The sequence below is a fragment of the Rhinatrema bivittatum genome, chromosome 1 (assembly GCF_901001135.1).
Source record: "Rhinatrema bivittatum chromosome 1, aRhiBiv1.1, whole genome shotgun sequence".
In the NCBI taxonomy this organism is placed as follows: domain Eukaryota; kingdom Metazoa; phylum Chordata; class Amphibia; order Gymnophiona; family Rhinatrematidae; genus Rhinatrema; species Rhinatrema bivittatum.
This window is the reverse complement of record NC_042615.1, coordinates 66,386,117-66,402,721: the sequence shown is the minus strand read 5'-3', so window position 1 is coordinate 66,402,721 and position 16,605 is coordinate 66,386,117. Positions and strand designations below refer to the sequence as shown.

The 16,605-nt window shown below is 42.8% G+C and overlaps 1 protein-coding gene across 1 annotated transcript in view; it reads right to left on the bottom strand.

The window, feature by feature from the left end:
- Window positions 1–430: 430 nt before the first annotated feature.
- The window catches only part of TDO2 (tryptophan 2,3-dioxygenase), a 65,805-nt gene continuing 49,630 nt past the window's right edge, over window positions 431–16,605 (bottom strand). The window contains exons 7-12 of the mRNA XM_029614431.1: window positions 14,465–14,572; window positions 13,043–13,154; window positions 8,460–8,517; window positions 6,424–6,503; window positions 4,099–4,189; window positions 431–805 (exon numbers count right to left, since the gene is read on the bottom strand). Coding sequence (XP_029470291.1) covers window positions 652–805; window positions 4,099–4,189; window positions 6,424–6,503; window positions 8,460–8,517; window positions 13,043–13,154; window positions 14,465–14,572 — 603 coding nt within the window. The 3' untranslated portion in view covers window positions 431–651. The remainder of the gene's footprint in view (window positions 806–4,098; window positions 4,190–6,423; window positions 6,504–8,459; window positions 8,518–13,042; window positions 13,155–14,464; window positions 14,573–16,605) is intronic.

Genomic DNA, 16,605 nt, shown 5'->3' with positions numbered 1-16,605 from the left:
CAGGAAAGACTGAAACCATAGAAGTGCCGATCCAGAGATACCTATTTCAGAGAGGCGGATAATGAGGGTGTTGTGATTTACAGTGTCGAATGCAGCTGATATATCAAGGAGGGCAATGAGATATGATTTACCAGCATCTAAAGCTTTTAGTAGCACCTCTGAAAATCCCCCCACCTTTTTTCGTGGAGTTACGCCTGCCTCTGGCTCCCTGCCCCAGCACAGGTTGTTGTGCCGGAGCACTCGGCCTCGCCCCGGACCGCAGTCACACCTCCAGCTCCGCCCACGGACTGCTGCCATGCCCCCCCGGCCCGCCGCCACACCCCCGGACACGCCCCCGGCCAGCCCCTTATTTGAAGCCCTGGGACTTACTCGCGTCCTGGGGCTTGCGCGCGTCGCTGAGCCTATGCAAGATAAGCTCGGCGCGCACAGTGGGAGGCAGGGGTAGGTTTTTGGGGGTTGTGCGTGTATCTTACGCGCGCAACCCTTTGAAAATCTGCCCCTATATTTTGTATGCATTTAGCCTTTGCTTTGGTATTTGTATCATTTCTGTATTATTAGTAGGCAGATTGTACCTTCTGTATTTGTTACCTGATTGCACAACAGTTTATACCATCCTAAGTCTGTTTAAGCAAATCAGTGATGTACATTAATTTAATCTGAATCATCACTACTGAAGTATGAGCTGTCACAGTATTCAGCCATGTAAAGGAATTTGTGAATGCTTGGGTTCAGTTTTGGTATCCAGTCCCTTGGCACCAAAAATGTTGAGAGGTTGAACAAATCCACAAACACCTTGTACCTGTCACTGTAAGAAACAAAAATACAATAAAAATTGTGAGTGTTTTGTACTAAGCTGAAGATAATGCTAGAGTCATTTTCAGGCATTGGGGTACCAAGGTAAGATATACTTTTTCAACTTTATGTGCATTAATTGTATTTATTACTACTTCTGTAATGCAGTTAAACCAAACTTTTTTTCCTTTTTTTCCTTACTAAAAACAGGAAATCGCTTGAATGTACAATAGACCATTAAATGATCGGCCAGTCCTTAAGGGCAATGTATGTGCATATCATATCGGTTTACAGTGGAACATAAAATTGCAACAGGCATTACATGGAACCGGGTCACATAGAACTGGGGGAAACAGAAGATACAACTGGGGAATTAGCAACTGCTAACAAGCGAGGCATTTAGAGAGCGAAGAGTTGATAAGGCAGAAGACGGTAAATCTCTACCAGTGCGATTTAAAATAAAAATAAAATAAAGTAAGGTAAAATACATTAAAGTAAGGTAAAAATAAATACAGAAAAGTACAAACAAAATCGGTGAAGGAGGTCATGGGAGTGATCGTGGAGGTATGTCAGTGGTAAAACTCGTCTGGTAATGGGTAAGCTAGTTTGAATAGCCAGGTTTTAAGTTTCTTTTTGAAAGTCGGTAAGCAAGGCTCTTGCCGGAGTTCAGGCGGAAGAGCGTTCCATTGAGGGGGACCAGTGGTGGATAGAGCACGTTTCCTAAAAGCATTCTTTGCTGGTGGGGCACAGAGTGTGCCTTTGTATGCCGATCTAATCAGTCTTGAGGATTCATGGAGACGTAGAGGAGTGTTAAGGTCAAGGGGTGTCAGATTGTGCATGGCTTTGTAGATTATCATAAGGACTTTGTAGAGAATTCTAAATTTGATGGGAAGCCAGTGTAGGCTGTGAAGTATGGGTGGAATGTGCTCTCTTCTATTGGAGTTGGACAGGATCCTCGCGGTGGAGTTCTGAATCATCTGCAGGGGTCTGATAGTGTTTGCCGGAAGTCCTAGAAGGAGCGAATTACAATAGTCGATTTTTGAGAAAATGATGGACTGAAGCACTGTACGGAAGTCATGGAAGTGGAGGAGGGGTTTCAACTTTTTCAGAACTTGAAGTTTGAAGAAACAGTCTTTTGTTGTAGTGTTGATAAATTTTTTAAGGCTGAACTGTTTATCCAGAATAACCCCAAGGTCTCTGACATGAGGGGGGATATTAATTTGAGAGGTGATTGGAATTTTGTTTAGACCGTACTTGTCGTCATGTGATATGATTAAAATCTCCGTCTTGTTGGTGTTTAGGACTAGGTTCAGGCTGGCGAGGAGGTGGTTGATTGATTGAAGGCAATTGTTCCAGAAGCTGAGAGTTTTGGAAAGGGATTCCTTGATGTACTTGTATGTACATTGCACAGAAATTCCCATAGATATTTTCAACTTTTAGTGGAATACACTGTATACATTGAATTGAAACTAAAAGAAGAGTGGTGTTACATATGTAAATCAGAGTTAATTGGCATGACGCCGTTATGTACCTGACAATCAGACCTAAATTTATAAGGTCAAGAATGAAGTCTGTGACACTTTTTAAAGGACAATCAAAAAAGGAGACTGGATTACATAACCACAAAAGCCTCTTCTTCAGTTGCAATTTTATTTTTATTTTACCCTAAAACTTAATAGTAGCATTGTCAGACTGATAATCCCAAAATTCATGTTCAGTTTAAAAACATCTATTTTGCTTTATAACAGTTTAGGTTCAGGAAAAAAGTTTATTAGACATTCATTGAATTTTAAAAAGTGTCAGTTTATTCTTCTGCATTTTCTTTCTGCATATAAATATGCATATAAATATACAGTATGTGAAATTTGTAGTTCTTTCACAATTATTTAAGAATAAATTAGGATAAGTTTGGAATTGGCATGCTTACTATTCTTAAGAATAAGCATGGTCTCGATGAGGGAAAACATTATGGGCCGGATTTTAAAAGGGTTACGCGCATAAGGTACGCGTGTAACCCTTTTAAATCCCCCCTGCGCGCGCCGAGCCTATTTTGCATAGGCTCGGCAGCGTGCGCAAGCCCCGGGAGGCGCGTAAGTCCCGGGGCTTGCAAAAAGGGGCGGTCGGGGGCGTGGCCAGGGGGCACGGTTTAGGGTCGGGGGCGTGTGGGCGGTATGGGCCTGGCCGAGTGCCCTGACACAGTGGCCTGTGTCGGGGCCTGCCGCGCCAGCGCGCGTAAATTTCTACTGCCCGGAGGTAGTAGTAACTTTTAAGATAAAGGTAGGGAGGGGGTTTAGATAGGGCCAGGGGGGGGGTTAGGTAGGGGAAGGGAGGGGAAGGTGCGGGGGGGGTGAATGGAAAGTTCCTTCCGAGGCCGCTCCGATTTCGGAGTGGCCTCGGAGGGAACGGGCAGCGCGCGCAGGGCTCGGCGCACGCAAGTTGCACAAACGTGCGCCCCCTTGCACGCGCCGACCCCGGATTTTATAAGATACGCGTGGCTACAGCGTACTTTTGTTCGCGCCTGGTGCGCGCGCTGTTTCTTAAAATGTACCCCACTGTGCACATTCAAACAGGAGGTTCCCAGGCTGCAGAAAAAAATGATGAAGGGCCAGCCTGTTCATTTCAGAGGGACCTGTTTGATTCCACTCCCCGGGCTGGCCAAGGAATTGCATGCAAATTTGATCTCTTGCATATTCATTTTGGATATCCTGAAAACCTGACTGTCTGGGGGGTCCTCCAGCACAGGTCTGGGAACCTCTTTTCTAGAAGAAGCCCTGGTGTGTGGCCCCCATGTCAAGGACCGTCTCTGCAATAACTGTACTAAAGCAAGTTGAGATGAGATATAAAATATAAGAAACATCTTCAGATAGTTGTAAACGAAGGCTTATGGCACTAGATCCCAGCCCTGATTTCGATTGAGCTGGACGCCCAAAAGAATATAAAGAAATTGTCAGGTCAAAAGATAAACTGACACATGCATTCTGTCCAATGTGATGGTCTCTTACAGTATTGGGGCTTGTATACACACATATATTACAATATTTTGTATCTGGAATCTAAAAGGTTTTTGAGGCTTTGGGTGAAAAGTTTGTTTCTGGAGTGGCAGAAAGATCCAAAGTTGCCAATATCACAGGAAACAATATCTGAAAAAAGCTGTAGAGTCCTTACAACTAATTAAAAAAAAAAATTCTTGAAGAGTTTGTTGGTTATTCGTAGGACCTACATGAAGTTTGTTAGTATAAGATTTAGCATTTGTGCCACTAATAGGACTAACAAGTCAAGTGTAACAAATATTCAGTTTAGACTTACCTTACGGTTGAGCGCAAATAATGGTAGCCAGATGATCCTCCTGTGCCAGCCTTACTACCAATCATTCTATGTACCATGCAAACATGGTTATCTAAAAAAATGCAATTCACAATCTCTGTGATGCAAATCTTTTCAACAGTCCATACATAGCCAGTGTCTTTGCACTGTTTTGGCTCTAATTGTGGTGAACATTGCACAAGCTAATCATTTTAATCACAAATATAATACTAAAATCCCTTATTCAGTGTGTTTGGAAGACTTAGGATAAACGTTTCTGCTAAAGGCAAGCCAAACAGAGGTAAATATTCAAAGAGTTTAGGTGCCTAACTCTGGGAGCTAGGCTCCTAAACTGACCATTTGGAAAATGTACTAGGAAAGAGTGCCTAACTTTAGGGGCCTGGTTTCACTAGGTACCTACATGTAGGGGCCTAAAATGTGGATAGCAGCAGAGGAAGAGTTAGGGCAAGGAAACAAAGGCTCCAATGTAATAAGGTGTGGTAGGCTGTGTGTACGCATGTTTGCAGGCAGTTCTGAACACATTTTTGAGTGTAGACTTGTTCTCCCAATATAGCACGGAGTTTTATGCACAAAAAATGTGTGCATAACTCTGAATAAAAATGTGTGCAAAGACTCATGCTCTTGCATGCAAATCTCATGTTAATCAAGGCATTAGTTGTTATTCTACAGTGCAAGAGAGGCGTAGGCTTTACTCATGTTTTCTAAAAGCTGGAAATTTAATTCCTGGTCAGAAGTGGAGCAAAGTTTCTTGGGATAGTGTTAGTCTGTGGGAGCACTATACTTGGGATTTATGTGCATAAAACATGATTTATGTGAGTTTTGTAGGGATGTGCATTAGTTGGACCATTCGTTGTGGCCTTATATACGTACCTAGTGGATGTATGGTACGTGCATAACTCGTTAAAAAAAATATGCACGTACATCTGTTCTTACACGCGTATGGTTGCAACAAATTAAACAAATGGCCCAACAAGTGTACATCCCTAGAGTTTTGTGCCAAATATGTATGTCAACTTATTATCTTAGTTTGTTTTGTGTGCATAACACTTATGAACATAACTTATGCTCAAAACTCTTTTGAGTACAATTTATGCTTCTAATTTATTTTTTATGTACACAACTCTTAGGTGCACAACTTATGTGCATAACTCATGTTTTGTGATTATAATACGTATAAACTATGATTTAGCTTCCTAAAGCTTGTTTTATTTGCATTAACCATGACTTATGCATACCAAACATGGGGACGGTAACTTTGAAACAGCCTTGCTGGCACAAATGTATGCACATATGCATGCCAATGTCGTCTCTCCTGCGTAAGTGAGAGGAATTTAGTAGATGTGTGCTGACACAATTACCAGTTTACCCAGTTCTCCCAGGTAAAGGATATTACTTCCTAACCCCTAGTTAACTAGCCTACCTTTTACCCTGTTAATTCCAACCCTTAAAACCCCACTAACCTCTTTATTTTTCTTTGTTTCAGGACTTACATGCCATCCAAAGCAGAAGTAAAGTTACGTGGTAGGGGACCCCGGTTCGTACTTGTGCGCATACATTTCATTGAGAAATCTAGGAACGCCCATGCCCTGCCCAGACCATGTCACATCCTGCCCCTTTTTTGGAAAAAAAAGTTTTGTGTGTGTACCGGTGTGCTTTCTAAAATCCACGCAGCAGGCACTGGCCTGACTTCTACACATATCTCCCTGCTTTGACGTGCATAGAGCTTTTAAAATTCTCCTTTTTTTGTGTGCATAAACTTCATTTTGTGCTCTTAAATCATTGTTTGTACACATAAATAATGTTTTATATGCATAAACCATGGGTTGAGTGCATTGAATGTAATTTATCATGCTATTCATTCTTTTTTGCACACATTTATAAGTTTATGTGCTTTTTAAATTCCCAATGCATTAGTTGACTATCAGCTTCCTGCATCGGGAGTTAACTATATTTGTAATTTGTGAGTAAAGAAAACATGCCCTGAAATTCAGAGTACATTTTTTACTCACATCCTACTACATCTGGGCCAAAGTTAAGAACTTAGCATTGATTTTCAGCTCTAGGTACCTTAGAAGCTTAAATCTATGCTAATGAATGGCAGGCCTATTTGTATGACCCTAAGTGTTAGCTTTCTAAATTCATGTGGATGTTCAGATGAAAACTTAGGCCCCTAAGTTCAACTGAAATTAGGGACCTATCTTAGATCCTAAACTTAGGAATTCAAGTCTTTATGCATATCAGCCTCATTATATATAAAGTAACTTACATGGCATAAATCAGAGCTAAATGATTAGGAATAAAACTTACATCTCCACTTGGTCATAAGTGTATCAATATCCATAAGTGATGTAAGAAGCTGGAATGGAACTTGAAAGCGGGGTTCCTCTCTGTGGAATAGAGAGTGTAGACAAGATACTTAGCAACCTGAACTGCCACAGGCAATCGTTCTATGGAAGGGCAAAAACAGAGGTAAAGCTGTGAAAGGGCAAGAGCAACATTCGCTCTGGTTACATTGCTTTGTATTTTCGCTGTTGCTTTCTCTTCTGATCTGAAATTGTGCTTTCTGGTCTTTGATCCTGCATAGCCATTAACGCTACACAGCTGGTGTTTTTTGTGAGAAGTAAGGTTTGTGGAACAGCTACACTTATGGGACTATTCTCCTCATCAGTCTTCCAGAGAATCTACAGCAGTCGGTTGATCTGTCCTGAATTGCTATGGCAACTTCTAATTAGCAAAGCATATAACCAGATAGCCAGATAAATAGTGATATTCAAATTTATCCAGCTAGTTTTAGACCTGCTATTGAGCAGGTCTAAAGTTAGCCGGTTATCTTATCTAGCTAACTTTAAACTTGTCTGGGTATATTCAATGGCATGGCCGCATCACTGAATAGCCCAGCTAAGTTAGTCTTATCCAGTTAACTTACTTAGGCCTAGAGCCATTAAGCCATGATGTATTTTTGTGGGAGGGGTCCCACTATCGCGGAGGGGGTGTCGCCATGATAATAGGGCCTCCTCCAAAAACATTGCGGCTCTGTTGCGCATTCTTTTGTCTCGTGGCCAAACACCATAGGACAAAATAACGTGGCTAGCGGCCCTTTAACATGATGGCAGCCCCAACCTCAAGGGACCACCACTGACTTAAAGTGTCGGCCGCTAAAAAAAATTCCCTTGGCTCGAGACAAGGTTGTAGGGTCAGGGTTGACACCCCCCCCCCCCCCAGTTCATCCCGGGGCTGCCATTCAAGGTGATCCCAGTTGCATAAAAGTATAAAATTAGAAGAAGCTGCCCATGCAGTGAAAGCCCAGGCCCAACCCACTTCCCCCAAAGTAAAAGCATTCATTAGTGGTCGGGGGCTCCCCAAACCCCCACCTTCCCCCCAAAGGCATGCAAATCTAAAATGTCTGGGCCCAGAACCTCCTGCTTCACATGTAGCAAGAAACCTCATTGGGGATTCAGGGGTTCCACCTCTCTACCCCCACAAGTGGTGATATTGACAAAAAGGGGTTCCTTTTTGTCAATGTCACCTCCAGGCAACCTCCCCTGAACCTGTAAAATCCAAAGCAGGTCCCTTGGTGGGGCCAGGGTTCCCCCTTGCACCCAGCCCGTTCGGTGCCATTTTTCAAAATGGCGCTGACCTGACTTGCTCCAGCCATGTGACTGGAGCAAGGTCCGGAGTTCAGACCTCGGCCATGTGGGCCATATTTAATAAAACTCGCATATCTTATACAGGTGATTTATAAAATACTATCATAGATCTTTCTATGGCGATTTCTGCGCATATTTGCGACTGCACATACAGGTACATTTTCAAAGGATTTACTTGTGTAAATATAACTACTATCACAGCAATTTTCAAAAGCCATTTATGTGTGTAAAGTGCACTTATGTGGGAAATCCTATGGAGAATTCAAATGCAAATATTGTAGCAATTTTCAAAAGCTCACTTACACAACTAAAGTGAATTTACATGTCTAAATCCCAGTTTTATACATGTAAATGCTTTTGAAAATCAGGCCCATAGTTGTTTGAAAGTTATCCCCCAGAATTTTCAATTAGCATACGACTGAGATCCAGCAAGTGCATTTTAGCTAAGCTGTTACTGAGAAGCTATCTCTTCAGATAAGGGAATCCCCTGGAGTGGTAGAAAGGTTATAAAATAAAATGTACACTGTAAATGTGAACAAAAAAAGGTGTCATGCAACCTATTTTATTTATTTAAAGAAGGGACCAAAAGGACTACATAGTCTTAGTTGCTACACATTAGAACTAATAGAAATTCATTTGGCTTAGAAATTGAAATTTACAGGATAGATTCCTATTTACAGTAGTACTAATAGTTACCTGTAAAAGTAGATCATTAACGCTCCTTTCAGTGCTTTGTATGACAGTCGTCTTTCTCCTGTAAAACATGGAAATTAAGGTTAACAAAAAAAATAGTTGATACCTTTTAATTGGACTAATGTAAAACATTTTTGACTAGCTTTTGAGAGCCATTAGTCCTTTCATTGGCTCCCACAAATAGTCTTTTGAACTGCTTGTTTCCTTGTCGATGTTCATGACTGTATTAAAGAAAAATGTATGCTATTGGAAACGAAGCAGAAATTATCATGTATATTGTCCGTGATCCTCTGGAAAAGCCACACGTGTTTTTCAGCCGCCCAGCCAACATGATCTTCAAACACGTGTAGTTTGTGTCTAAAGATTGTGTGGTTATGCAGATAAAATACACAAGCATATAAGTGGAATTTTATGTGCATAAAAAAATAACCAAAAAAATATATTTTTCGTTGATGGACTCGGACAGATGATTAGAAGTAAGGCAATGGTGGCATTTTCATGCCGGTAGTGCCCAATATAATGGTTTTGATTTGACAGTATACCAGATATATTTTGATTTAGTAGAGGAAAAATTTCATTGTGAATATCTACTTTCTTCTTGTCTCCTTTTTAGTGATCCTTTAGTATGAGTCAAGCATAATTTAATTCATCTCCAGTAGGAGCATAGAATAACATGTATGGTCTATTGTATGCATTGTAAAAGATTAAATATGCATGTGTAATTTTCTTCTTTGATCAAATTATGCCCTTGGAAATGCTACTTTATACTAAAGCTAAAACTATACACACAAAGGAGAATTTTAAAAGCCCAATGCGTGCATCAGTCGGCCGACCGGATTTTAAAGCTTCCCGGATGCGCGCATAAATGCCGCTGCACGCACATCTCAGAACCCCTGAAAAAGGGGTGGGGCTTGGGTATTCCTGGATTTTAACCTGAAATTTGCATGTAAATATTTACGCTCACTGGTACACACCGGAGTCCTCTGCCACATAACTTTACTTCTGCTATGGATGACTTGTAAGTGATAAAACAAAAAACTCTAGGCAGATCAGCAGGTTTTTAAGGGTTGGGGCTAACAGGGGGTAAGGAAGGCTATTAAACCAAGCGGTGAACTGGGAATGAACTGGGAAAACTGGCAATGGTATCTCTGCACATGTCCCTTTTAAAATTCCCCCACTTACACGATAGAAGCGGGATTTGCACACACATGAGCATACCCACTTAAAATTCAGCGCACAAGTGAGCGCAGCCGGGCTATTTTATAAAATGGCTGCATCACTGGGTATGGGCCAAGAAATGTGTGCACATGTATGCCCGTGCACCGCTTTGAAAGTTACCATCAAAGGAGGTCATTTTCAAAAAGATTTACAAGCGTAAAACTGGGTTTTACAATCGTAAATGGGCTTTTGAAAATTGCTCCTTTCATGCACTTAACGCCTTTGAAAATTAACTTATAGGGCAGAATTTTCAAAAGGTTTTGGGGTACATTTTAAAAAACAGCGCGCGTACTTTTGTTTGCGCACCAGGCGCAAACAAAAGTATGCTGGATTTTATAAGATATGCGCGTAGCCGCGCATATCTTATAAAATCCGGGGTCGGCGGATGCAAGGGGGTGCACATTTGTGCAACTTGCGCGCGCCGAGCCCTGCGCGCGCTGCCCGTTCCCTCCGAGGCCGCTTCGAAATCGGAGCGGCCTCAGAGGGAACTTTCCTTCCACCCCCCCCGACACCTTCCCCTCCCTTCCCCTACCTAACCCACCCTCCCGGCCCTATCTAAACCCCCCCTTACCGTTGTTGTAAAAGTTATGCCTGCCTCCAGCAGGCGTAACTCGCGCGCGCCAGCAGGCTGCTAGCGCGCCATCTCCCGATCCGGGGGCTGTTCCGAAGGCCTCGGCAGCACCCCCGGAATGTCCCCAGGCCGGCACCACGCTCCCCGGAATGCCCCGAACGTCGCGCCGCCCACCCGACACGCCCCCCCTAGCGAAGCCCCGGGACTTATGCGCGTCCCGGGGCTTGCGCGCGCCACCGAGCCTATGCAAAATAGGCTCGGCGCGCGCAGGGGCGTTTTAAAAGGGTTACATGCGTACCGTATGCACGTAACCCTTTTAAAATCTACCCTTTTACGTGTAAAAACGAGCTTTTAGAAATTGCTACAATATATGCTTCTTTTACGTGCATAACTCCTTTTAAAATTCACTTTTTTGTGAAAGTGTGTGTATACTTTTAGCTGGTTGAAATTCCACTTTAGCGGATTTAGCCATTCTATCCGCACAACCCATTTTACCCACATAGTTCCTGACTAAAGGGTGAATTTTCAAAATGGAACACATGTAAATAACAGCATGAGCTTGCATATATGTAGCGTATGTACAAACCTCTAATTTTCAAAACCGCTCATATATGTGCATCTATCCACCTTCACGTGCACATATACATAGTGTTTGGGTAATTGCCAGGTTCTTGTGTCCTGGTTTGGCCTCTGTTGGAAACAGGATGCTGGGCTTGATGGACCCTTGGTCTGACCCAGCATGGCAGTTTCTTATGTTCTTATGCATAAAAAAGAGAAGGTCTAAGACATTCCAGGATAGAGCCAACAATTATGCACTTAAGGGTGAAATTTTAAAGGGCCGCGTGTGCAAAAATCGGGACTTATACGTATGGCCGGGCCCTGCACACACCGTCCGCAATTTCAAAAGGGCCCAGCCACACATGTAAGTCCTGATACGTGCAAAAGTACCGGGACCTGAAAAAGGGGCAGGCTAGGGGGCATGGTCTGGGCAGGTGGGGTGGGACAGAGGTTGGCTGGGACAGTGGCCATTAGCCGCTGTTTCAGGGAAGCACACGCTAGCCGGCTGCCGGCGTGTGGAAGCTGCTTCTGCTCCGATGGAGCAGTAACTAAAAAAATAAAAAAAATGGGGATAGTTAGGATTAGGTTAGGGGTCGTAGTGGAGAGGGGAAGATGTAGGAAGAGTAGGGTTAAGGATAGGAACGTTCCCTCCCAGCCCGCTCCTTAATTGTAGTGGGGAAGGTCTGATTGCGTCGCCGTGCATAATTTACTTAAATTCACCCGCCCCCCCCCCCCCCATGCGCACGCCGCCTGAACATGCGAGCGTGGATTTTAAAATCTGGCATGCATGTGCGCGCGGCCAATGGATTTTATAACATGCATGCACCGTTGTAAAATCGGCACACTCCTTTTTAAATCTATCCCTTAAGTTGCTATTTTAAAAGACACATTTTTACACCTGTTAATTATCTGTGTAAGTAATATTAAACACATTAATTATGCACTACTGAGTGGGTGGGAGATCTGGAGGAAATTCGGGTTGAAAAACCAGGAGGGTCTCAATGTCCTGGAGAAGGACTGGGTGAACTGGTGGACTAATTTGAAACCTGGTTAATTTCCTTGACACACACGTTTTAAAATTGTCCTACTTATGCACATATGTCATGAATAAAGCAAGTAAGTCCTACTTTTCTTTTGCACATAAAATATATGCATATATATTTTTAAAATAGAAAAACCACATTGATATATGTGGTTGCAATGTATTGCATGTATTTGCACCGAAGCCTATATACACGCTTAGGTTGCAAGGTAAAATATGCATATTCTATAATATGCACATATGTCATACACACAAGTTATAAAATACTATTGTGTAACTATGTGCTGCCATATATGTATGTATATGCCACCGCACATTAGTGTTGGAAAGTTATCTTCCCTGCCTTTGAAAATTTGTCGTACATAGAGCTAAATGTTTTCCTACATATAGTAAAATTTTTTGACATTTTGGGTCTCTGTCTTAATATAAGCAGAATTAGGGCTTTGATAACATCTATTGCCTGATGACTTGGCTTTCTATGTTCTAGGAGAATTGTTTGAAAATAAATTGTTTGAAAAAATTGTTTGGCATGCTGCATTTTTTTTCTCTCATGCTTCAAAATTAGATTGTTTTGGGCCAATCTCTGACCATCCAGCTCTGCTCTACATATGTTTACTCCTGTGCATTAGGTTATGCACACCTCTACGTTTCCCAAAATGGAAGCTTGAATCCTAGGAAGGAGAAAGAAAAGTAACCAAAGCTATAAACTGTTGGCACGCCAACTACAGACTGCAGCCACCATTCTTATATTTCATCTTGAAGTTTGTGTTTAAGCTAAACAAAAGGGACAATATTTAGCCACGAGTTGGATTGCAAAATTAACTGTATAAAATTATTCATCCTACTTTGGTGGGATATTCAGCAGTGCAACTGCACCATTGAATATACCCGACTACCTTAAAGACCAGAGTTAGCTGAATAAGTTATCTGGCTAACTCTGAAAACTGAAGTTAGCTGGATAATTTATCCAGGTAAATTTATTCTGCCCCGGAATATCCCTGGAACACCCCTGTATTATCTGGCTCAATTTTCGACAGACAATGAGTTACTTGTGTAAATTTTAGCCAGATAAGTGCCCAAGATATTCAAAAGTCGCCATGTAGCTGGATAACTCACAGGTTATCTGACTAAATGCCTTTGAATTTGGACCCGAGAATGTCTTCCTTTTTACCACCTTTACATTGTAAGGAAACTGACCTTTACTAAGAAGATGTTCATGGCGTTTCTCATCAAATAATAATGTAAACATCTCTTTTTGCTTTTGGAGTTCAGCAAGTAGATCTTTCTTGTCCTCAGACTCTGGTTTTACCTTTGAATAATAATATAAAATAACAATAATAAAAATAAACATTTATGTTTACAGCTTTTTCCAATCATAGATAATTTTTTCTCCCAGTCCAAGGCTCTGAGAAAAGATTGGAATGCACATCTAAAAGCCTTCAATTACTAGTCAGAAAAAGATAGTTTTGTTGGAAGAACAAAAGATAGAGGCTGCTAATTGACTGTCCAGCATGATTAAAATAACATATAAAGTAATGATAACAGAAATTCAGGGAGATTACATGTATCTAAGTTAAATGCAGACATAGGGAAGCTAATTGTATAACTGTGGGGACAGGGCTAAAGTCTGCATATAATTGGTTTTTACAGATTCATTGTGTGGGTGTGGTAAGGCACAAGGCCGGTATCCCCAAGTCACAAAATGCCACACTCACACCCTGAGTAAGTACAACTGTAGATTCCAGAAATAGATATATTATGTGCTTGTTTATGCTTCAGAAAGCAATGCAGTAAAGATAATAATAATAATAATACAATATTTTCCTTTACTGCTGTTAAAAGAGCCCAGGAAAGCAGCACAGCTCTGTCACTTCTGGAAGATCAGGAAGGGAAACGAGGGGGGCTTTCTCTCTCTTGCCTCTGTTAGTTATGCCCTTTTCATCTGCACATCTGAAAGCATGTTTTGAGAGGCACATGAAATCGTCCAGAGTGAGAAACAGCTGGCTTTCTCTTGTGACTTTAACTCCCTCATCACAGAGCCTGTATATCTGTTGTGTTCCTCTTCTTTCCCCACACTTGTTTTACTGTCACATGATGTAGGGTCAGTGAAAGAACACCGAGGCCAACCTTCTGAAGACAGCACTGGTCAAGCTTGTCAGATTTGGGCTAAGCAATCCTATTACACTTATTCACACAGATTTTAGGCAGCATTTTCAAAGCAAATTTATGCGCATAAGTTCACTTTGAAAATGCTTGGGTAATTAGCCTGGAACGCGCATAGATTAACGCACATAAAGTTATGCGTCCTCTTTGGAGGATGTAATTTATGTGGGTTAATTTATATGCAAGCTTTCTAAAAGCATAAATTCCAGCTCTGCCCCCAGAATGTCACTCTGCAGTTTGCATAACCAAATTATGTGACTACTTGTATGCACACAGAGCCCTGGTCTATCTAGTACGATCCTTTTACACACACAACTGGATTTTATGCAAGTAAATGGCTTTGAAAATCAACCCCATCAAGGTTGACATTGGGCTCAACATGGAGAGCAAAATTGCAATACGCTCTTTTGTGATCAATCTTTCATTATAGTGGTTGATAGAATGGTTATTACATACTCCAACAGCTTCAAATTCCTCTTCCAGTCTTTGGAAAATGTTGACTTGCAGTTTTCCCCAGAAATTAAAGCCTTCTTTTTCCAGTCCAGGTGTTCTTTCCAGCCATGCCTAAAAATTCAAAGGTTTTGATGTTTTTTTTTACAAAAATATTGTTTCTGTCCTAATTTTTACTTCCTCTTTATGCTTTTTCTTTTAATCTATAAAGGGATATCATTGCTAAAGGGAATCTGAGCTCTGGAGAGAGTTTATTGCTTGCTTATTATCATTTACATGATTTAAAGTTTCACATATTCTATGTTATTGTCCATGAACCTCATTTTCAATTTCTGGCCTAATATAATAAAAATACCGTCTAGTCATCTCTGGCAGGTACAAGTCAACGTGGTGGAAAATGAAAATCCTGCTTAAATCTCTCTCCCTCCCCCCCCATGGACCATACTGCTCCCACGCCTTATACCTCCTTCCCTCTTCATCTCATCTCTCCCTTCTTCCCCTTCACTCCTATCTCTTCCCACTCACCCCACAACCTCATTTCTTCTCCCCCTTCTCCAGTGATTCTCATGTCCCCCTTTCCCCAAAGAAACTAATTTTTTTCTCCCCCTTCCCTGCCGGGGCCTCACCTTTCTGGAACTGATGAATGGGGGATGGGTCTAGACCCAGTGGCAGCAGGAGGGCCTGTGCGTGAGCGTGGGGGACTGAGCTATCATGCACTCATTGACCCATTGACCTCATGTTTTCCTGGCTTCTATCTGGGAGGTCAGGCCTTCAAGCATCATACTCTGACTTAGTCCTCACACTGCTGCTGCTGGACCCGAGATGGGCCTCAACATGACGGATCTTTACTGCCCCCCCCCCTCCCCGCAACCCCCGGTTACCTCTAGGCAGGAGCAAAGCCCTGGGTCCAGAACTTTAAAAATATATTATCAATCTAAAGGACAGTGTCAAGACATAACTTACACACACCTTCCTCGATGGCCAATGCCATTTTGTTGTATAACTGGGGCCTGGATCGCCCCAGACAACCCCCCCTCCCCCCCCCCACACACACACACACACAGAGCGCAATATAAACCCAGTCTTGATCCCAGACCCCTCAAACCCCCCCCCCAATTCAAATTTGCTGAAGCTGGAGTGTTCCAACCCCAGTCTCCATTTACCCTTTTCCCAGGTCCTGTAAAAAGCCTAAAGGGCAGGCACTCATTCTCTCTCTCTCTCTCTCTCTCACACACACACATATACAGATCCCAGGCAGACCCCCATTCTCTCTCACAAACATACACAGAAAGGCCCCCAGGCAGGCACCCATTCCTTCACACACACACACAAGCTCCCATTCATACACACACTGAAGGCAGGCCCCCTCTCTTTTGTTTTGCTGGCAGCCTCGGAGCCTCTCTCATTCCTGCCGCTGCTTTCACCACCGCCGTGTGGCTGTTAGGGAGGAGCCGATCCCTCATCACTGCTTCTGGCACTGCCTGTTCTGTATCATCCTCATCTATGCAGGCCCCACATTATAAAAAATTGGTGGGACTAGCACTTCCTCCATGCTGATCTCGTACATCGTGAGATCAGAATACAGAAAGTGCTACTCTCATGAATTCTAATACCAGGGTGTCCTTCTCTGCTCAGCCGCCAGTGGGATGAGATCCACTGCATGGCCTCTTTCTATGTTTTTCTGCCACCGGTGGGATCGGGTCCTCCGGCGGCCGCATTCACCCCGCCATACGCCATTCACAGCAACTGGAATCTGGGCACATCTCACCATTTGCTCAGCCCTGCTGTATAGTATTTTAAAAATAATGGGAAGAGACTACAGAATGGGCCAGATTTTAAAACTTATGGGGTAGATTTTCAAAGGGTTACGCGCGTAACCCCCGAAAACCTACCCCAACCCCCCTCATGCGCGGGCGTAGATTTGTTCGCGCATCCTGGCACGAACAAATCTATGCCCGATTTTATAACGTGTGTGCGCTGCCGTGCGCATGTTATAAAATCTGGGGTCGGCGCGCGCAAGGGGGTGCACACATGTGCACCTTGCGTGCGCCGAGCCCGAGGGGAGCCCTGATGGCTTTCCACGTTCCCTCCAAGGCAGCTCCGAAATCGGATGGGCCTTAAAGGGAACTTTTTTTTCGGTCCCCCCA